This window comes from Chiloscyllium punctatum, chromosome 32 (assembly GCF_047496795.1).
Source record: "Chiloscyllium punctatum isolate Juve2018m chromosome 32, sChiPun1.3, whole genome shotgun sequence".
Taxonomy (NCBI): Eukaryota; Metazoa; Chordata; class Chondrichthyes; order Orectolobiformes; family Hemiscylliidae; genus Chiloscyllium; species Chiloscyllium punctatum.
This window is the reverse complement of record NC_092770.1, coordinates 28,851,636-28,875,310: the sequence shown is the minus strand read 5'-3', so window position 1 is coordinate 28,875,310 and position 23,675 is coordinate 28,851,636. Positions and strand designations below refer to the sequence as shown.

At 41.2% G+C, this 23,675-nt stretch overlaps 1 protein-coding gene across 9 annotated transcripts in view; it reads right to left on the bottom strand.

The window, feature by feature from the left end:
* Positions 1-6,317: 6,317 nt before the first annotated feature.
* The window catches only part of LOC140458009 (N-acetyltransferase 8-like), a 36,952-nt gene continuing 19,594 nt past the window's right edge, over positions 6,318-23,675 (bottom strand). For 6 of the 9 annotated variants that reach the window (XM_072551954.1, XM_072551957.1, XM_072551958.1 and 3 more), the window contains 3 exons: positions 15,814-16,626; positions 10,477-10,610; positions 6,318-6,936 (listed from right to left, as the gene is read on the bottom strand). In XM_072551954.1, coding sequence (XP_072408055.1) covers positions 15,877-16,554 — 678 coding nt within the window. In that variant the 5' untranslated portion in view covers positions 16,555-16,626 and the 3' untranslated portion in view covers positions 6,318-6,936; positions 10,477-10,610; positions 15,814-15,876. Of the gene's footprint in view, positions 6,937-10,476; positions 10,686-15,813; positions 16,627-23,675 lie in introns of all 9 variants that reach the window. The other 3 variants (XR_011953430.1, XM_072551955.1, XM_072551956.1) reach the window with 3 other exon arrangements.

Genomic DNA, 23,675 nt, shown 5'->3' with positions numbered 1-23,675 from the left:
AGTGGAGAACAGATGTGAGGGTTCTCACAAGTGACAATCACTGTGACCTCAAAGTGAGGAGAGTCAATGGCCAACACGGACATGAAAATTTTCAAAACCATGGACTCTGAATTTAAATTGGCATCAATAATATTTGCATTGATGGGATGAATAGAATTAGGGGAGGCTGAAAAATGAGAGGATGCAAGAATAGAAATTTTTAAAATGGTGTCATCATTCATCTCAGGTGGAGATGTACTCAGAAGGACACAAAGGTGAAAGTTTGCCACATTGCCTGCAAGATCACAAATGCCATAGCATGCAGAACAGTCACAGTTAAGTTAGTGGTTTTCTCTTTGAGAGCAGGGTAATAATTCTTAGAAAGTGAGAGTCTGCCAGCAACTACTGATTCATTAATGCCATTCATTTGAAAGCAAATTGAAATTTATTGCAGGTCAATGGTATAGTAAGAATGAAGATTAAAAATTATAGCCTTAAGAAGGCTATAATCTATCACCATTATGTCATGTCAGATAAACAAATCTGCACAAGGGGAAACTTAAAAATCTCACCTGTGTTTGTATAATGGCATCACTTCTCAGATCTAACACTGGAAGGCAATGTCTCAGAGCTGCCATATCTGCATACCTAACTGTAAGTATGCAAGGACATGGTCTGTAATGTTAAAGTGATCTTTCTTTGGAGAGGATATTATCTTATTGGATCAGTACCTAATGTTCACTCCCCAGACAAGAATTACCACTTTGGTTCTGCAACAGACATCTGAATAAGGTTAAATAGCTCGGAGACCCTAATGGAAGCACGAAATTGGCTTCCTTATGAATATCCACAGCACTGTGTGTCAGGGGCATAACGTGACACTTCATAGTGATTGTCTGAGGGCACGGGAATGGTGTTAATAAGCTTCCAATGCACCAAGGCCCAACTTACCTGTGACTATTGGTGTTAAATTTTGGAGGTACGTACCAAATATCCTGGAAGTTGCATGACATATCATACCAGAGAACTCACAGGTTCTTATCTTCTTCCAAGATCCTCAGACCATACAAGTTCCACAGCTGAAAGAAAGAGTTACCCTTGCATGGCTGGTTACACCCTTACAGAACACTCAGATAGAGGAAGAATGAAGACATAATGCTTTCCATGCTTCTACCACAGACCATAGACCTGAAGATGATTTTTGATCTCTGGACTGCTGAAGTGGTGTAGCTTAGAAAGGGTATTCTGCATAATTTTTCACAACTGAAGGCAAAGGTGACGATGGCCTGGATACAAAAGAAATGGGGGATTGAGGCATAGCCCTTAGAGGAAAAAGATGAGGACAAGGGCATTGACCAGGTGGGACATCTGGGAGACTGTTATGAAGCTATGACTGTGGTGTACGAGAGGCCACTCAGAACTTAACTGAAACCAACTACAAGATAAATGATGTCCAAACATGTGCAAGTTAGGTGATTTGGCCATGCTAAATTGCCCATAGTGGCCAGGGGTGTGCAGGTTAGGTGGGTTAGCCTTGAGACATGCATGATTAAAGGGATAGTGTAGATGGGTGGGTATGTGTGGGAAGCTCTTCGGAGGGTTGATGTGGACTCGATGGACCGAACGGCCTCCCTCCACACTGCAGTGATTCTATGATTCAACAAACGAGCTAGGTGCACTGTTTCACTGTGTACTGTCGGTTACAATGGCAAACAGCCCCTGCTCAGTCCAAAGTATATATGGATCGGGTTATTTCTGTGCTCCTAGATCTTTTATGTTGCTGAATGAATGCGTTCTTATCCATATGTTTGTGTGCATACGTGTTATCTTCAGATGTTAAACATTCAAGTATCTTTATTTTAGAGATGCTCTTGATATTTTGGGGGAAAGGAGCAATTGGTGAGCAAGGACAGTAATTGTGCATGTTGCTGAGGTTAGGTGGCTCTTAATGCTTCATATTGGTACAGATATCCAAGTGTTATGCAGTGAAGCTTCTCATGATAGGTAGTAGCTTGGCAGTGATCCTGGGGCACCACCTTTCCACCAGCCCATCTACCAGCACCGCCATTTGACACTCAGAGGACTGCCAGAGACCAGGCATCTGCTCAGTCCCAGGCAGAAGATGACCCTTGGTCTTGACCATTAATGGCTTTGTCAAAATGCACAGACAGGCACAAGAACAGCACGGACGTCTGTCAGAGGCAGCAAGTAAACACAATCAAAGGATGGAATAGTTCACCAACATTAGCTGTCCCACATGATTTCAGGATTCATTCATCTGGCTATCTCCATGGACAGGTCGGTGACCATCATGGAGACCCAGGTCCAGGACATTTGAGTGTTTGGTGGATACACAGCTGGTCAGATCCTGCAACATTCTAGTTGTAGGTGCTCAGTGTCACTTGCAAAGTGAGAGAGGGATCTTGATTGCATGCCTCTCAAGGAGACAGGGTAGTGCCTGTAAGCACTCAGAGGGAGGACCAGCAACACATAGAGTTCTCAGAAGTTTTCTCCATGGTGATTACAGAGGTGCACAGATCCTCGATGTCCCCTTGCCTGCAATGCCAAAGCTTTCAGAGTTTCCAGCTGTGGAGCTGAAATTGCATGTAAACAGGATCTTGCCATCAGATCTGGACCCTCTAGACTCCAAATGCCTCTGGGGATGAGTACTAAAATCTTCCAGGGCAACAGTGCCATCTCTACCCTAGCTCCCTCTAACCTGGCTGCAGACAGTGTGACTGCACTCAGCATCGTGGGAGGAAAGGGAAGCAGAAAACTTACTGAGGGAACATATGTGACATGGTGACACAACAGTAAAAGACCTTGCATTTTTCTAAATGTCTATGCACTTGCACTCTTCAAATGCCTGGTCTACTGTCTTTATTGCCATTTGGTTGAAGTTGCTCTCATGTGAGAGATGAAAACCCCTTCAAACATCCCAAGGATGAACTAATTGTAATCATGAAGCATTGCTCATGTCTCTTGACAATCAGCTCCTAGACATCAAATAGCCTCAGAGGTCGAGGAGCCTTGAACCATAACATTGATGATTGCAGGTGAGGAACTGCACTTAATGTTGTCCACGTGATATTGGTGCCTTGTCTCTCTGATTTCTGCTTTCCCTTTACACTGAGTAGGACCTGTTAAATATGCAAAGAACTGCCTGAGGAAGTGTTAGACAGAGTGTTAGTCAATTTAAAAGACATTTGGACATATTCATGAATAGGAAATGTTTGCAGGAATATGGGCCAAATGCAGCAAATTGGGACTAATTCAGTTTGGGAAACTTGGTTGGCATGAACAAGTTGGACTGAAAGGTTTGACTGTGCTGTATGGCTCTAGATATTTGAAAGCGGAGTCATCTGAAGATATCAAGTACTCAATAGTGAGATTCTTCAGTCACTGTTTCAAGCTTATGGGGAAAAAAAATCAGCAAACCTTTTCTTGTATTGAGACTGCAACATTTTCACTGATGTATATTCCCAACTTTCTTTCCATTGCCCAGACTGCTCCAGAGAGCAGAAAATTGCATCCAATGACTCCAGTCAAGCAGCTTGTTCTTTACAAATGCAACATGTTTCCCTGCTGAAGTTGCCTTTGTATCGTGGAGTTCTCTTCAAAAATTCCAAAATTACAGATGTATACACAGTCAATGACATCATAAATTAATATTTCAGGTTGCATCTTTATAGAAAGGTACATAGGCAAACATGATTAGTACAAGATTACTGAGTGAAAATCTTGTCCAAATAAATTTGGATAATGTGAAGAAAATGGTGTTATCAGAAGTGATTCAAAATTAGTCGCAGTACATAACACTTTATTGAAGGCTGTTTTTCAAAAAAATAAATCAAACCAATGATCTTGGAGACTAAACGTGTGTTTTATTTTAACTCAAACTCAAATATTTGCTAATAGGGCTTGATATTCTTTAATACCACACCAATGACTTTAAGCAAAGCTCCTGGAAGAAATTTTATAAAAGTTCAGGTGCCTGATTTTTGTTTAACTTCTTCCAACTGATTTGAGTGAGGATCATTTGAACAAATCTATCCACCATGAACTGTAGTTCATGAGAGATTTGATGGTGCTCAGTGTGCATGGCACAATTGTACACTTAATACAAAGCAGCCATAGTAATTCACTGAATTTGACATCCAGCTTGAGCATTATTGGAACACACTTTGCATTGTCTACACAATTATGCATTTAACTTCCACTAAACAAAGAAGTGCTAATTAATGAAAATTAATAAAAATAATTAAATTTATAGTTCAATTCAGAAAAGAAAAAATCTTATTTTGTAATTCACTTTGGAGGTTTGAATGTAACTGATGATTTGAAAACATTATATATAGTTAGATGAAATCTTACAAAAACTTTGCACCAGCTTAGCAAGTTGATCTTTCACCTTTGGCAACTAAAATGTACATTAATAACAATCTCTCTGCTGGTTCTGATATTCAGGTGTGAAATTAATTCATCGATGCTTTTTTACAGGAGGGTGTAAAACAGCCTATAATTTAATGCAAATTGAAGCTTGTCCAACAAGCATAACTGTTGTAGGAAATGGAAATGATCCCAATCATGAGACGAGGCCCTGAATGATTTTTCAGGTGGATGTAAGAGAACTCATGACATTAACTGAAGGAACATAGGGCAGTTACTCCTGGTACTCGACCAAATCAATATTGCTGGAAAAATGGATCATCTGATCAATATCACACTTCTGTTTGTGGGACACTAATGTCACATTGCTCTCTATTATAACAATGATTACACAACCAAAATAATCAATGCATTATCAAGCACCTGCAGATGTCCTGAGGTTGTGAGGTGCACAATACAGATACAAATTTTTGCTTTGCAATGAGCATGATCTTCAATGTGTCTCTCCTTTAGCTCAGTAAGAGGTACAATTGCATTGCCTGCCAAATAAAAGCAGCATGGCCAAATAACCTTGACATTGGTTGTTTCAGAGTGGAGCCAAACCAGAAAGCACACCACGAAATGGATGAGATGGAAGGTGGGCACTCTTGTCTTTATTTGAGTCATTGACTATTGGAAAACAGTATTGTCGTGGCACCAGTAAGCCATGGGGCCGAGTTGTGGGGGGGGGGGGGGGGGCGGGCGGTGGGGTTTGTGGAGCAAAACTCAATTGGAACAGGGATCCTGTGATGTAGGTAACCCCTCTTTTTAATACCCAAGTTTACTTACTGGCTGCCTTTCACATTACCAAACTCTTTCCGCTGGCCAAAATGTTCCGGCCATTCATTGGCCACATAAGAACATCAGTTGGTGGGAGGGTCAGCAGATCACCCAAGACTTCGCCCACTGTTTGATCAATTGTGGGCATGAAAGGGAAAGGCACATGGATGACAGGAAATGCACCCATGGAATTTTCCCAGCTCTCCACCTACAAATCCCTTCCCCTGCAGCAGACAGTAAAACTGTAAAATATTACATTATAATTCTAAGATTTCAGATGACATGGACAAAAACATTCAAAAATGTGCTACAGAAGATGTTACTACATGATTAGCGACTCACAGGATAAAGGGTAATACATTAGTATGCATTGAAGAATGGCTAATTACCAGAAAACAGAGTAGGAATAAACAGGACATATTTAGGTTGACAAACAAGGCACAAACGTTCTTGGGTCTCAGCTAAATTAAATTAACTGGATGAGGAACCTGAGTGTATTGTATTTGGTTAGCTGGGGAAGTAGTCAGTGAGAAGGAAGTAATGAGGTTAAAGAGGGACTTCGACAGCTTGGGTGAGTAAGAACATCGCTGATGTAATACAATGCGTCCAAGTGTGAAGTTATCCATTTCAGTCAAAAAAAACAGAACTTACTTTTGATTGGCATGACAATTATTAATGTATATTGGGAAATATTTGCATTCAGAAGAATTAAAAAGTGCATCTTGTACATGATCAATAAAGTTAATGTACAATACCAGCAAGCAATTAAGAAGGAAAATGTGTGTTAAAATTTAATTGGAGTACAAACATAAAGACATAAACATAATTGGTGCGGTCACATCTGGGAGAAGTGCTTGCAATTTTGCTCTTATTCCTTAAGAAGGAAATACTTTCATGAGGAAAGTTCAATCAAAGGTTTGGAAATCCTTCAAACTTTCTACCCCAAAAAACTGCACAGAGTATATACAACAGGGATGTCGATTTTGTTTTGTACTGAGGGACGTAAGGCATATGGGGATTGTCATAGCCTGAAGGAAAATCACAAAGAAAATGTTATCCTTTTATTTCTGTGTTTAACGTCTGTTTCTTTTGTTTTAAAAGAAATAACAACCTTGCTGGACTCATGCACGTCAAGAAGTGACATTACTTTATTCATGCGTTTGTGATACATGATTAACACCATATTAAAAAGAGAAACAGGAAACAATTGATATTGTACATCTCGTAACCCTACCAGGAGTGTCACAATCTATTTGAGAAATGGTCAGATGCTCGAGCTCCACTCCTCCAGGCATCATCACAAGAGGTAAAAATTTAATCAAATTACTCAAAATTTCTCAATGTATCTGATGAACTCAAGTTAACAGAAAACACTGACCTGGTTTCTTTAATTAACAAGAAAGTTCTATTTATTCCGAAAAAATCAATTCTAACCAGAGGAAAGTAAAATGAGTTACCTATTTATAATTCTGCCAGCTTAAGATGTATCTCCTTTTCTAACTCAAGTGCATACGCACTGACAAGTGTCACAAAAAAGCATGGAGAGTTTGGATGGAGAAAAAAATATTGGTGCAAGACAGTTCAACAACATTAGTCCATGCGATTGGATGGGGTGTCCCTTTTGCATCGTTCAAGTCCCTGTGTGAGAGGCAGCAAGAGAGCTAGAGCAAGAGAGAAGATGCACACAGCCTTGTCTTTTTGCAGTCTGGAGGCTTCAGTCTTTCCATTGTTCAGACAAAAGCTATGCACCTGCACAAATTAATCAACAATCTGTCACTGGGTAAAGCATGCTCTGACACTATGGATGTATCACAGACATGTATCCCCCTTCTTGAACAATGTAAATACGACTCACAATGAGTTTTAGTAACTTGCTTTTATAAAAAAAAAGTACAGCCATTCCTCCATGGTATTGTGTTTAAAACAGTCCAAAAGAAGAATACGATATAGTAGGAAGTCATATAGAGTGTATTGTGCTCAAGCAGAATCTAAAATTTTATATATACAGTTCCATTAACATAATACAAATATTAAATAAAAGTGTCTTGAGAAAGTAAAGATAGGAGTTCAGGGAGAAATTCTAGTGCATAGGACAAAGGAAGCTGGGACATGACCACCAATGATGAAGTGATTAAACTTAGCAAGCCCAACATGCTGCAATTGGAGAACTGTAGATATTTCATATTGTAGGGGTACAGGAATGGACCATGAGGTATAGGAGCATGATTTGACCATTTAGCCCATCTAGTCTGCTCTTCTATTCAATCCTGGCTGATATGTTTTAAACTGCATCCTCCTGCCTTCTCCCTGTAAATTATGATCCCCGTTGTAATCAAGAAATTACCCATCTCTGTCTTAAATACACTTGGCCTTCAAAGCCTTCTGCGGCAATGGTTTCCACAGATTCACCACCCTCTGACTGAAGAAATTCCTGATTTCAGTTCTAAGGGGTCATTCCTTCACTTTGAGGCTGTGCCCCTGGGTCCTAAGCTGTCTTTCTCGTGGAAACATCTTCTCCACATCCTTGCAATCCGGGCATTTCAGTATTCTGTAGGTTTCAATGAGATTCCCTCTCATTCTTCTAAACTGCATGGAGTACAGATGAAGAGACTTCAACCACTCTTCAAGTGACAATCCCTTCATCCACAGAGTCAATCTTGTAAAACACCTGTGGACCTGCTCCGATGCCAGCAACAACCGAGATGCAAGGCTCAAAATTGCACACAATGGTCCAAATGCTGTCTGATCATAGCACTGTACAGCTGAAGCAGTACATCACTGCTGTTGTATTCCAGCCCTCACAAAATGAATGATAGCATTGCATTTGCCTTCCTAACTGCCAACTGAACCTGCATGTTAACTTTAAGAGAATCCTGAACTCGGACTCGACTCCCTTTCTGCTTCAAATTTGCAAAACTTTGCCCTGTTTAGGAAATAGTCTACACTTCTGTTTTTCCTACCAAAGTGCAGACCGTCACATTTTCTTACACAGTATTCCATACCTTTTTTGCCCACTCTCACAGCCTGTCCAAATCCTTCTGCAGCCTCCCTACTTCAACATTACCACCCCCCAACATTCTTTGTGTCATCTGTAAACTTTGCAACAAAATCCTCAGTTCCTTCATCCAGATCATTAATATACAATGATAATAATTGTGGTCCCAATACTGACCCATGCAGAACTCCGGTAGTCATTGGCTGCCATCATGAAAAAGACCCCTTTATCCCACTCAGTGCCTTCTGCCAGTTAGCCAATCCTCTACCCATGCCAGCACCTTGTCCCTAACACTGTGGCTCTTATTTAGCAACTTCGTGTGTGTCACCTTGCTAAAGGCCTTCTGGAAATCCAAAAATATCATATCCACTGGTTCTCCTTTGTTGAACTTGATTGTTACATCCTCAAAGAATTCTAACAGATTTATCAGGCATGACCTCCCCTTGATGAAGCTGTGCTGACTCAGCCCTGTTTTACCATGCACTTCCAAGTACTCCGCAATCTCATCTTTAATAATGGATTCTAAAATCTTTCCAATGTTCAAAGTCATGCTAAGTGACCTATAGCTTCTTACCTTCTGCTTCCGTTCCTTCGTAAGCAGAAATATTACACTAGCCTTTTTTGCAAATCTGTGGACCCTCCCAGACTCCAGTGGCTCTTGAAGATCACTAACAATGCCTCCACAATTTCCTCAGCTATCTCCTTCAGTTTCTTGAGGTGTATTTGATCTGGTCCTGGTTACTTATCCACCTTCATACTTTTCAGCTTCCCAGAACCTTCTCCTTAGTGATAGCTACTACACTCATCTCTACCCCAGCCTCTCTTGAAGTTCTGGTGTGTTACTGGTATCTTCCATGAGGACTGACATAAAGTAACAATTCAATTCCTCAGCCATTTCTTTGTTCCCCATTACTACTTCGCCAGCCTCATTTTTCAATGTTTACTCTTGCTTCTCTCTTATCTTTTATGAACCTAAGCAAAACTCATACAACCTTCTTTTATATTACGAGCTACTCTCATGTTTCACCTTCTCCCTCCTTAATGCTTTTATATGTGTCCTTTGTTGGTTTTAAAAGACTTCCTAATCTTCTGGTTTCTCACCATTCTTCACTAGAATGCATGCTTTTCCTCTTATGCTGTCCTTAACTTCCCTTGTCAGCCATGGTTGCCTCACCCTTCCTTTGACCATAAATTTCTTCTTCCTTGGGATGAATTTTTGCTGTGCCTTCTGAATTACTCCCGTAATCCCTGCCATTACTATTCAACTGTCTTACCTACCAGGCACCCTTTCCCATCAACTCTGGCCAGCTCTTCCCTCATGTTTTTATAGTTACCTTTACTCAATTATAATACCAACTCATCTGATTCCAGCTCAAACTGCAGGGTGGATTCTATCATATTATGGTCATTGTCCCGTAGGGTTCCTTACCTAAGCTCCCTAATCAAGTCTGCCTCATTACACATCAACAATCCAGAATTTCTCTAATGGGCTCTGTCACAAACTGCTCCAAGAAAAAAATCTCATAGACATTCTGCAAATTCCTGATTTATTGTCTGTCCACATCCTAAATACTATAAGGAGGCCTGTACTTAACTCCCATCAGAGTCTTTATTCCTTTGCCGTCCTTCAACTCTACAACACAGATTCTACGGCTTCTGACTCTGTATCATTTAGAGTCATAGAGATGTACAGTATAGAAACAGACCCTTCAGTCCAATGCGTCCATGACAGGTATCCTAATGTAGTCCCATTTGTCAGCACTTGGCCCATATCCTCCTAAACCCTTCCTATTTACATTCCCATTCAGATGCCTTTTAAATGTTATAATTCTACCAACCTCCACCACTTCCTCTGGCAGCTCATTCCATACACATATTATCGTCTGCATAAAGAAGTTGCCCCTTAGGTCCCTTTTAAATTTTTCTCTTCTCACCCTAAACCTATGTACTTTTCTTTCTTACTAACAAGGCAAACCCTCCTCCTCCATCCATTTGTTTCCACAAATAGAGATATTTCAAACAAAAGCAGGGTTGTTGTGCAGAACCTTAATAAAGGTCGAAGTGGATTACAAACAGAGGACTACATTCAGTTCTACTTACCTTCTTTAGGAAAGATGCGAGGCTCTTAGAGAGTACCAGAGGAGATTTACAAGAGTGGTTCCTGGGGTAAGGAATTTTAGCTTTAAAGTTAGACTGGATTGGCCTCCTTGGAGTAAATGAGGTCATGGGTAGATTTTATAAGAGGTGTACACAAATATGAAGGTAGGAAAAGTAATTTTTTTTAAAAAACTCACCTGTGAGACCCAGGCATTGCTGGCTGGGCCAGCATTAATTGGCCATTCCTAGGTGCCCTTGAGAATATGGTAGTGAGTTGCCTTCTTGAACTATCGCAGTCTCTTTGTTGTAGGTAGACCCACAATGCCAACAACTGAAGAAATATGGATAATTAGTTTGAAGGTGAACTGCAGCTGGTGGTTTCCACATTTCTGCTGCTCTTGTCTTTCTAGATGGAAGTGGCATTGGTTAGGAAGGCGCTGTCTAAGGAGCCGTGTAAATTTCAATAGTGTACCTTTTAGATGGTACACACTACTGTTATTAAGCATTGGAGAAGGGTGAGAACGGAGTGCCAATAAAGCGCACTACTTTGTCCTGGATGGTGTCCAGTGTTGTTACAGCCTACTCATCCAGTATTCCATCACATGCCTGACTTGTGCCTTGTAGATGTTAGCTATGCTGTGGGAGTTATATGAGCTGCTCTTGTAGCCACTGTAGTTATTTGGCTAGTCCAGTTCAGCTTCGGATGAATGGTAACCCCCAGAATGCAGGTGGACTGGGTGGATAATGTTGCCGGTGGATCCAAAGGGAATTCAAGGAATGCTTACAGGATACTTTTTGGAACAGCTTGTGATGGAGCCCACAAGGGAACAGGCTACTTTGGACTTAGTTCTATTCAGTGAGCCAGACTTTATAAAAGATCTTGAAGTAAGGGAACACTTAGGAGACAGCAATCATAATATGGTGGAGTTCAGTCTGCAGTTTGAAAGAAAGAAGGCAAAATCGGATGTAATAGTGTTACAGTTAAATAAAGGTAATTACAGGGACATGAGAGAGGAACTGATAAAAATTGACTGGAAGCAGAACCTAGTGGGGAAGACAGTAGAGCAACAATGGAAGGAGTTTCTGGGTGTAATTGAGGACACAGTACAGAGGTTCATCCCAAAGAAAAGAAACATTATCCAGGGAGGGGTTGGACAGCCATGGCTGACAAAGGAAGTCAGGAAATGTATCAAAGAGAAAGATAGAGCTTATAAAGTTGCCAAGAGCACTGGGAAATCAGAAGATTGGGAAGACTACAAAAACAAACAGAGGATAACAAAGAAAGAAATAAGGAAGGAGAGGATCAAATATGAAGGTAAGCTAGCAAGTAATATTAGAAATGATAGTAAATGTATCTTTCAATATATAAGAAACAAACAAGAAGCAAAAATAGAAATTGTGCCGCTCCAAACTGATGCTGGAAGACTAGTGCTGGGAGGTAAGGAAATAACTGAAGAACTTAATAAGTACTTTGTGTCAGTCTTCACAGTAGAAGACAGAATATCCCAACAATTAAAGAGAGTCAGAGGGCAGTGTTGAGTATGGTAGCCATTACAAAAGAGAAAGTGCTATTTAGGTCTAAAAATCGATAAATCTCCTGTTCTGAGACAGGTGGCTGAGGAAATAGCGGGGGATCACTGTAATCTTTCAAAAATCACAGGAGTCAGGGAAAGCCCCAGACGATTGGAAAATCGCGGCTGTAACCCCCTTATTCAAGAAAGGATCAAGACAAAAGGTGGAAGATTATAGGCCAATTAGCCTAACCTTGGTTGTAGATAAAATTTTAGAATCCATCGTTAAGGATGAGATTTCTAAATTCTTGAAAGTGCAGGGTTGGATTAGAATAAATCAGCATGAATTTAATAAGGGGAGGTCATGCCTGATAAACCTGTTAGAATTCTTTTAAGAGGTAACAAGTAGGTTAGACGAGGGAAACCCAGTGGATGTGGTCTATCTAGACTTCCAAAAGGCCTCTGATAAGGTGCCTCATGGGAGGCTGCTGAGTAAGGTGAGGGCCCATGGTGTATGAGGTGAGCTACTGGCGTGGATTGAGGATTGGCTGTCTGACAGAAGGAAGAGAGCTGGGATAAAAGGTTCTTTTACGGAATGGTAGCTGGTGACGAGTGGTGACCCGCAGGGTTCAGAATTGGAGCCACAGCTGTTCACTTTATATATTAATGACCTAGATGAAGGGACGGGGCAATTTGGTGAAGTTTGCCGATGATACGAAGTTAGGCGGACAGGCAGGTAGTACTGAGGAGGTGGAGTGGCTGCAGAAAATTTAGACAGTTTAGGAGAGTGGTCCAGGAAATGGCTAATGAAATTCAACGTGAGCAAGTGTGAGGTCTTGCACTTTGAAAAAAAGAATACAGGCAGACTATTTTCTAAACTCTGAGAAAATTCACAAAACCAAAGTACAAAGGGATCTGGGAGTGCTGGTCCAGGTTTCACTAAAGGTTGATTTGCAGGTCGAGTCCGTGATTAAGAAAGCAAATGTAATGTCATTTATCTCAAGAGGATTGGAATATAAAAGGAGCTATGTGCTACTGAGATTTTATAAAGCTCTGGTTAGGCCCCATTTAGAATACTGTGTCCAAGTTTGGGCCCCACACCTCAGAAAGGACATACTGGCACTGGACTGTGTCCAGCGGGGATTCACATGGATGATCCCAGAATGGTAGGCCTAAAATATGATGATTGGCTGAGGATCCTGGGATTGTATTCATTACAGTTTAGAAGGTTGAGGGGAGATCTAGTAGAAACTTAGAAGATAACGCATGGCTAAGAAACGGTAGACGCAAGGAAGTTGTTTCTGTTAGGTGGGGAGACTAGGACCTGTGGGCACAGCCTTAAAATTAGAGGCACTCAATTTAGAACGGAAATGAGGAGACATTCCTTCAGTAAGAGACTGGTGGGCCTGTGGAATTCATTGCCATGGAGTGTAGTGGAGGCCGGGATGTTGGGTGTCTTCAAGGCAGAGATTGATAAATTCTTGATCTCGCGGGGAATTAAGGGCTACAGGTAGAGTGTGGGTAAATGGAATTCAAACGCCCATAAATCATGATTAAATGGCGGAGTGGACTCGATAGGCCGAATGGCCTTGCTTCCACTCCTATGTCTTATGGTCTTATAGAATGCTGATAGTGGAGGATTCAGTGATGGTAATTGGCAGTGATTAGATTGTCTCTTATTTTAAAGGCCATTATCTTGAATTTGTGTGATGCAAATGTTACGTACCATTTTTTTAGCCCAAGGCTGGATGTTGTTCAAGTCTTGCTATATTGGACATGCACTACTTCAGTCTCTGATGATTGTAAGTTGTGCTGAACATTGTGCAATAAATCAATGGTGAACATCTCTACTTCTGACTTTTGTTATGGACCAGGCCAGACCCCCTCAAAACCTTTCAGGAAAGTAGGCCAAACCCTAATTTTGCTAGTTGTTTTAAGCAGGTATATAGTGGATATTCCAGGAGGGGTGCAGCTGGTCAAACCACTTAGTTTTAAACAAAACAGAATTGAATACCAATTAACTTAACCTATCCGAAAACCCAACAGATTATCCCAACTTAATGATGCTGTATTAACTACTTGCCACAATCCCCCTAAACACCCCTTGGCACAAGAAGCAAAATCAAATGCAGGGGAGAAGTCAGAGAGAGAGAGTACCAGTCGAGACCTGCTCCTTTGGTTACAGCAGCTTTTTTAACTCTACAGTGCTAAAACCAAAGCAGAAAAAAAGGCTGAGCTGAGAGAATTGGTCACTCCCCTTTCATTGTACAAATGTTTTTAAAAAAACTTAAAACCCTTTTTCTGAGGCAGTATCTGTTAGCTATAACCAAATTGGCCCTAAAACTCTTCAACTCATTTCGAAGTCTGTCTTTTACAATCTCTCTGAAAAATAACCAGGGCAAACATAACTTTGTTAAAGCAGCAGCATTGTCACACCTTGCAACAGAGGAGTCATTAATGAAGCAGCGGAAGATGGTTGGGCCTAGGACACCAGCGGAAGAACACTTGCAGAAATGTCCTTGAGCAGAGATGACTGACCTTCACCAAACCACCTTCCTATATGCCAAGTATGACTCTAACTAACTGAGACCCCTTTCCAATTCCCACTGAATCCAATTTTACTGGGGCTCTTTAATGCTAGACTTGACTAAATGTAGGCTTGATGTCAAGTGCAGTCACTGTCACCTTATCTCTAGTAGTCAGCTTTTTTGTTCAAGTTTGAACTTGCTCCCATTGGCTGATGGCTCAAAGAATTAGGAACACAGTTATAAGGTTTTGATTTAGAGAAGCAGGGAAAATGTGAAAAAAAAATGTAGTGATGAATGGTAATGAATGCTGACAGAGGTGGAGAGGATGAATGATTTTAAAAGGAAATGGAATTGACACTCGAGGCAAACAAATTTGCAGACCTATAAAGATTGGGTGTTGGAATGGGACTGATTTGTTTGCTCCACAGAGATGTCAAGGACTGGACGGGCTAAATGACTTTTATCTGTTGTTTTGACTCAGTGAAAGAGACCCCACCTCCATCCATCCAATCCAAACTCCTTTCACACCTTCCCAAAGTTTTTCTTCCCGCCGACATTCCTACAGACTCCTCCCACACCTAGTCTCCAGCCTGCTTCCTAAACCTTCACTCCCTACTGATCTCTCACCCACATGTGCAATCCCTCAAGACCTTCCTCTCCCATCTGATCCCAGCAGTACTCCCTCCATACCAAACAAGTCTACACATGACCCACCTTGGTATAAATTCCTTTTCCATGCCTCCTCGTTGTCGAACAAAAAGACAGAAGTTACTGGGATATGAATGGCCAAAGGAAACACTACTTTCCTACAACTTGAGCAAGAATACACATACAGCAAATAGTGAGGAAGGAAAGTGTTTTTTTTGTTTTTCATGGCATGAGGGTTTGAATAGAGGAGCAAGGTTGTCTTAAGCAGGTGGCCAGAGCCTTGGTGAGACCACACCTAGAGTACAGTGTGTAGTTTTGATTATCTTACTCAAGAAACTATATACTTTCCATAGAGATATCACGGTGAATGTCCACCAGATTGATTTCTGGGATGATCAGTTTGTTGTATGAGGACAGATTGGCTCAACTGTGTCTGTACCCACAGAAGCTTAGATGAATGACAGGGGATCTAATTGAAATGTGTAAGATCTTTGATCAGGTTTAATAGACGTGGGGATATTCTCCTTGGCATGAGGTGAGGAGTGGGAGCAAGTGGATGTAATGGTCCAGAATTGTCTCAGGACACAGGATAGGCCATTTTGAACTGAGATGAGGGGCATATTTTTCCACTCTAAGGCTGGTGAATTTGTGGAATTTTCTACCACAGGTGCCTGTGTAATTGGATATATTTTTTAAAAAGAGATTATTGGAGACTAAAGATGTCAAGAGGCATAGGGAGATAGTGGAGTATGGCATTGTGATAGAGAATCAACCATTATCACATTGAATGATAACATGGGCTTGATGAGTTAAATGATATCCTTGTGCTCCTAAATGCCTTACTTACTATGTATTGAGCTGTGTTGATGGATAGAGATGGATGCCAGTTCAACCGATTCAAGGATGCCAATCACAGATTCTTTTCCAATTCATACCCTGAAATTTTGGATATCAAGGTCAGAAGTGCAGGACCTGGTACAGGGCTGGAACTTTGAATACGAAAGCCCATTTTCTGGTACATATGAATGGCTGGTTCTTGGACACTAGTAGTCTTCAAGAGGCAGACTCTGTAACCATAGACCTTAGCAAAATCCAGGACCTTTTGGGTCAGCCTCCTGCCTAGTCCGTGCCGACGGAAACGCTGATCTACAAAAAGTCGGAACAGCTGGCAAGAGTATGGGTGCCCAGGCTCCATCTTAACTCCCACTGTACCCACCACCCTGTTGCCCTCTTCCTCCACTGCTACCCAGAAGCCAGCTCCAGGTGGTTTCAGGTAATGTCCCTCTATATCTGCCATATCTGTTTCCATCCTCTCCCTAAGGTAGCTGGCATAGACCTGTCTGCATGCCAGGTACATGAAAGTCAGGAGTACAAAGCACATCAAACTAGTGCATGTCAGTGAGCCAGTGATGACATAAACCAGCTGACCACTGGCAAAAAGCAGGAAGACATTAGACTGTGAGCGAATGGCCTGTTTGAATGCCACCATCACCAACTCCATTGTCCCATTGGCAACAATTCTTCTGACATTTTGGTAATCGCCTGCTTGGTATAAACGTACGGTGAAAGAAGGTCCACAATCAACCATTCTTGTTCACTTTGCACCAAATGTCCTATGCTCAGCCATTTCAACTGTAAATGGGATCTTGAAATCACAAGTCTGAAAAAGGAAACACAGCAGAGGTGGTCACAGATTGTTCCTTGATTTACTACCTATCTCCAATGTCACAAGCTAACACAAGACAGTCTAAATTATCAACTGGAAATGAATGAAAACATTCACTGTGGGCAGGACAGTGGTTCACACTGCTGCCTCACAGCACCAGGGACCTGGGTTCAATTCCAGCCTTGGGTGACTGTCTGTGTGGAGTTTGCTCATTCTCCCTTTGCCTGCGTGGGTTTCCTCCGGGTGCTCCGGTTTCCTCCCACAGTCCAAAGATGTGCAGGTTAGATGAACTAGCCATATTAAATTGCCCATAATGTTCAAGGACTTGTACAATAAGTGCATTAGTAAGGGGTAAATGTGGAGTAGTAGGGTAGGGAAATGGGTCTGGATGGGTTACTCTTTAGAGGGTCAGTGTGGACTTGTTGGGCCTGTTTCCACACTCGGGATTCTATATACATTCTACCCAGCAGGTTTTTGCCAGTGCATCACAAGGTAGAGTTGTATTCACTGGTTAGATTAAAAAGGCTGAATGCTCATTACAAAATGCAACTGGATGAGTTGATTGAATAATAATTTTGAATTTTGCAGTATATGTTCCCATTACATTTTCCATTTTGTACAAATGTGTGGTATTTTTCTCCTGTGGATTGGTTCTATTGATTTACCATTCCTATTTTCATTCCCTCCATCCATGAAACCAATGTTTTCTTGGTTGTCTCTGTCTAGCTGTATGTGTATATAGGCATTTTAAAAGGAGCTTCAAGTTTTAACTAGTAGAATCACAAGTTAGTAGCTCACAGCTATTTAACTGTGATCAGAATGAACTTATTGTAACAAACAGTAGTTCTTGTTACATACTGGAACCTGGTTTGTTTTTTTCTTTCTTTTAGAATGTTTGAATATAGTCTTTCTGATAAATTAAGGGCTGACATTTTCGGAAATAGTGAGTTTGGAGAAGATGTATAGCTCAGGTTGAGGTTCTGGATGTAAGTTTGCTCGCTGAGTTGGAAGGTTTGTTTTCAGACGTTTCATCACTATATTAAGTAACATCATCAGTGAGCCTCCAGTGAAGCACTGGTGTTACAGCCCGCTTTCTATTTATGTGTTTAGATTTTCTTGGGTTGGTGATGTCATTTCCTGTTCTTTTTCTCAGGGGGCGATAGATGGGATCCAAATCGATGTGTTTGTTGAAGAAGTTCTGGTTAGAATTCCATTAGCATATTGAGCCCCTAGATATTAGTGAGTTTTGAGAAGACTTATAGCTCAGGTTGACATTCTGGATGTAAGTTTGCTCACTGACCTGGAAGGTTCGTTTTCAGACATTTCGTCACCATACTAGGTAAAGAATTCCATTAGCATATTGCACCGCTAGATGTTAGCGAGTTTTGAGAAGACTTATAGCTCAGGTTGAGGCTCTGGATGTAAGTTTGCTCAGTGAGTTGGAAGGTGCATTTTCAGATTTTCCATCACCATACTAGGTAACATCATCAGTGACTGCAGATGCTCACTGCCTTTATTCCTGATGCAGGGCTTTTTGCCCGAAACGTCGATTTCAAAGCTACTTGGATGCTGCCTGAACTGCTGTGCTCTTCCAGCACCATTAATCCAGAACATCATCAGTGAGCCTCCAGTGAAGCACTGGTGTTACAGCCTGCTTTCTATTTATGTGTTTAAGTTTTCTTGGGTTGGTGATGTCATTTCCTGTTCTTTTTCTCAGAAAGTGATAGATGGGATCCAAATGAATGTGTTTGTTGATAAAGATCTGGTTGTAATGTCACGCTTCTAGGAATTCTTGTGTGTGTCTCTGCTTTGCTTGTCCTAGTCAAAGTGGTATCCTTCCTCATCTTTATGTAAAAATACCAGTGATAGTGGGTCATGTCTTTTTGTGGTTAGTTATGTTCATGTATCCTGGTGGATAGTTTTCTGTCTGTTTGTCCAATGTTCTTGCAAGGCATTTTGTAAATGACGTTTGTTTTGCATATTGCCTTTATATGGTCACAGAGATGTACATCATGAAAACAGATCCTTCGGTCCAACCCATCCCTGCCGACTAGATATCCCAACCCAGTCTAGTCCCACCGGGCAGCACCTGGCCCATATCCCTCCAAACCCTTCCTATTCATATACCCATCCAAATGCCTCTTCAATGTTGCAATTGTACCAGCCTCCACCACTTCCTCAGCCAGCTCATTCCATACATGTACCACCCTCTGTGTGAAAAATTTGCCCTTTAGGTCTCTTTTATATCTTTCCCTCTCACACTAAACCTATGCCCTCTAGTTCAGGACTCCCCAGGGAAAAGACTTTGCCTATTTACCCTATCCATGCCCCTCATAATTTTGTAAACCTCTATAAGGTCACCCCTCAGCCTCCGACGCTCCAGGAAAAACAGCCCCATCCTGTTCAGCCTCTCCCTTTAGCTCAAATCCTCCAACCCTGGCAACATCCTTGTAAATCTTTTGTGATCCCTTTCAAGTTTCACAACATCTTTCCGAGAGGAAGGAGACCAGAATTGCATGCAATATTCCAACAATGGCCTAACCAATGTCCTGTACAGCCGCAACATGACCTCCTAACTCCTGTACTCAATGCTCTGACCAATAAAGGAAAGCATACCAAACGCCTTCTTCACTATCCTACCTACCTTCGACTCCACTTTCAAGGAGCTATGAACCTGCACTCCAAGGTCTCTTTGTTCAGCAACACTCCCTAGGACCTTACCATTAAGGTGTATAAGTCCTCAAAGTCTGTGAGGTGTATAAGTACTGCTAAGATTTGCTTTCCCAAATGCAGCACCAGTTCTGTATCCAAATGGCTAGTCCTCCCTGTATTCTGTGAGATCTAACCTTGCTAATCAGTCTTCCATGGGGAACCTTGTCGAACGCCTTACTGAAGTCCATATAGATCACAACGACTGCTCTGCCCTCATCAATCCTTTGTTACTTCCTCAAAATCCTCAATCAAGTTTGTGAAACATCATTTCCCACACACAAAGCCATGCAGACTATCCCTAATCAGTCCTTGCCTTTCCAAATATATGTACATCCTGTCTCTCAGGATATTCTCCAACATCTTGACCACCACCAATGTCAGGCTCACCGGTCTATAGTTCCCTGGCTTGTCCTTACCACCCTTCCTAAGCAGTGGCACCACATTAGCCAACCTCCAGTCTTCTGGCACCTCACCTGTGACTATCGATGGTACAAATATCTCAGCAAGAGGCTCAGCAATCACTTCTCTAGTTTCCCACAGAGTTCTCGGGTACATCTGATCAGGTCCTGGGGATTTATCCACCTTTACCCGTTTCAGGACATCCAGCACTTCCTCCTTTGTAATATGGACATTTTGCAAGATATCATCATCTATTTCCCCACAGTCTATAGCTTCCGTATCCTTTCCACAGTCTTGCCCTCATCACGGAAGTTGTAATTTAAGCCTCTTTTCAAATGTCTGTTAAGAGTCAGTCAGGTAATTTTTTTTATCCATGCTTCTGTGTTGTTACTTTGTGAGTTTGTCTACTTGTTCCTGCAGGGCTAGTTTTTTTTTGTTTTCTGTGTTTGCCACTGTCTAATGCCTATGGCTCATTGTGAATGGGCAAGCACGGTACAGTCTGTCACGTTAGTTAGTAAAGTACTTTTGTCACAAAATTTCCCGGATATATTTACGGAGTCTGCTGTGGGCATTGTTAGTCATTTGGCTAAGCATTCTGCAGCCGATTTTCTCTGCTATTCTTTTGGCTGGTGGGATTTTAAGGGAAGGTTTGTATTTAAGACATTTAGGTATTTGAAGACATTTAGGCCACAAATCAGTGCTTCATCGGAGGCTCACTGATGATGTTACCTACTATGGTGATGAAATGACTGAAAACAAACCTTCCAGTTCAGTGAGCAAACTTACATCCAGAACCTCAACCTGAGCTGTAAGTCTTCTCAAAACTTGCTAACACTTAAGGGCTCAATATGCTAATGGCATTCCAACCGGAACTCTTCCAACAAACACACTGATTTGGATCCCATCTATCACCCCCTGAGAAAAAGAAAATTAAATGACATCACCAACCCAAGAAAACCTAAACATATAAATAGAAAGTCAGCTGTAACACCAGTGCTTCACTGGAGATTCACGATGATGTTACCTAATATAGTGACAAAACATCTAAAAACAAACCTTCCAACTCAGCAAGCAAACTTACATCCATTTTCTGAAATGCTTGTTGCGAAAACTGACAGCTGAAATTTTGGGGCCATGAGTTCCGACACCTGATACCTTTCTCCTGCTCTCATAAGTCTTCTCTTTCCAACCCAACTACTCAACAAGGTGTTGTGAAAACATTTAAGTCTTAAAATGGGCATCATAGTGGGAAAGAAAGTTTGAGAAGCACTGTGCTATGCTAGAAAAAATGGAATGTAAAAGCATGTTTGTATGTCAGTAGGTTTTGCTGTCAGAATTAAAATGACTACTTTATGCATGCTGAACAAATTGTTGACATGGCTGCTCGTGTTAAACTGAATAACTATAGCTGATTTGTTTATTTAACCTATTTTTCTAATCAAACTGTTCAGAAGTGTTATTACATAACTCTGAAATAGGTGGGACTTGAAACTGAGCTTCTTGATACTTAAACACAAATAACTTTTCCAACTGTTGAATTACATTTGTAGTTTGTTCAAGTGTTTGCACAAGAACACAATGTGTCTTCATGTAATAACTTGACATTTTTTGCTTTTCACAAAGGTCAACAGGGTTCAAGGCTCAATTAATTTCCAACAAATTACAGTACTCAAACATAAATGCAGACATAGGTTTTCTACCCTCTTTTAAAAAGACTGCAGATTCTGGACTCTTTTATGAAACTAGTCTGCCTAGCACTAACAACCAGCAAGGGTTTTACAGGAATGCTATTTAAAGGACTCACCTGTTCCTCAATCTGAGAATGAGATTGCGAACTTCTATGAAAATTTGGCATCAAAAACCAGCTCTGTAGCCAACTGAACTAACTTGTTCAATTTCAGACTGGCCAAAGGATTCAATTCCCATAATGACCTCCTTAATGATGCCCCTTACCTGAAATGAGAGACCCTCTGTTTTAACCTACCACCAGTCACCTCTCTCTAATGAGAGGTCCTCGGAAATGATTTCAACTTTCACTTTTGTCTTTGGGCAATTTTCTATTTCAGGTATGTTTTGGCATCTGGAAACAACTTTGTGCTGGTTAGGAATTACTCAAGTTCATTTCATTCAGGGGTGACCTTGCAGGCAGACATTGGTTTTGAAGGTAAAATAACCTGAGTATTTTGCATTTGATACTGGAGCCACAGAGCTGAGTGAAGAGGAATGTAAAGCAGCACTTGATCGTGGAGTAAAAGGAGCCAAGCACTGTCCTTTCCTTCGAGGTTGAGGGAAGTGAAGTGAAGTGTGCTTGCATGGCCAAGACAAATTTGACAGTTGATTACTCTGCCAGCTGTGAACCAGGTACACCTGCATACCATTGCTCAGACCACTGAGTATGACTTGAGATGTCATGTTGACGCTTTACAAGACATTGTTGAGTTATTTTCTGGTTGCCCTGATATGGGAAGGATATTATTAAATTGGAGAGGGTTCAGAAAATGTATAACAGGATGTTGCTGGAAATGGTTAGTGAGTTATAAAAATAAGCTAGATAGACTGTGGACATTTTTTACTGGAGCATAGGAAGTTGCGGGGTTACCTTACAGACACTTATAGAATTATGAGGGACATATTTTTAAGGAGAGAGGAAGAAGTTTTAGAAAGGGCATGAGGAGCAACTTTTTTTAAAAAAACTGTACAGTTCACGTGTGTATTGAATTGCCAGAGGAAGTGGTGGATGTAGGTACAGTTACAACATTTAAAAAACATTTGGATAAGTACTTGAAGAGGAAAGATGTGGAGGTGCCAGTATTGGACTGGGTGGACAAAATCAGAAGTCACACGACACCAGGCTATAGTCCAACAGGTTTATTTGAAATCACAAGCTTCTGGAGCACTGCTCCTTTGTCAGGTGAAGACTATGACTTCTAAGTTAGATAGGGCAATGAGGGCAAGTGAGACTAGCTTAGTTTTGGAGATTGGTCCAACTAATCCATGCTGACCAAAGGGTCTGTTTCCATACTGTATGACTTTATGACCTAATTCACTGATTTGAATGTGCAAAAATGGGAGATTAAACCAGAAGAGTGATTATTGTAAAAGGCAGTGATTATTTTGCTAGGAACACAGGCTTATGCTATGATGCAAGATGTTTTGAACAAGCTACAATGAGCAATGCAAAGTTCACCATGATTACTTCCTGGAGAATATTGAAGAGTGTTAAATCTGGCAGTGATGGACCTCCTTGAGACACATCTCTCCACAAGTCCTATTTTTAATTTAAATGCACTTTTGAAGTAGCCTCTTCAATCGTATTTTATGTTTATAGGCTCCTGGAAAGGGATTGAGAAGTCTTATTGCTCATTAATTGAATTCCCACATGTTGTGCAAATTTAAGCATGAAGGACTGGGCAGTCGTTTCCTGTTCCCCCTCATGTGTGAATTATCCTTGACCCCAAATATGGGATGGTCCTGTTTCAGGTTGTGACATACATTGCAAGGGCCCTGTTACTAGCTAAGTCTCAGCTGAGGAAGTGATAGTAGAAACAGAAAAAGAAGATAATTTTAGAATGGAATTTCTTGCAACATAGAAACATCAATTCATGGTGTACCAAGCTAATGTTCAGTATAAGGGCTCTGGTAGAACAGCACAGGTGGGGAGATACAGGTTACAAATCAAATGTAATGCAGATTTGTAGACAATGATGCATTTGGGTGAGGAAGGTAACATAGAGGACAGAATTCAAACAGAAATGCAGAGACAGAGACCTGCAATATATTTGCAACTGGTAAATTCAGCAATTGCCTCTTGTTTTAGAGATTGTGTGTTGGCTAACAGGAAGTGAATGGTGATCTGCATCTCACTGGAAGAGATAGACCGACGTTTGCTGTAGCAATCAGGTTAGAAGCCTTCCAGCAATATACAGTCAGTT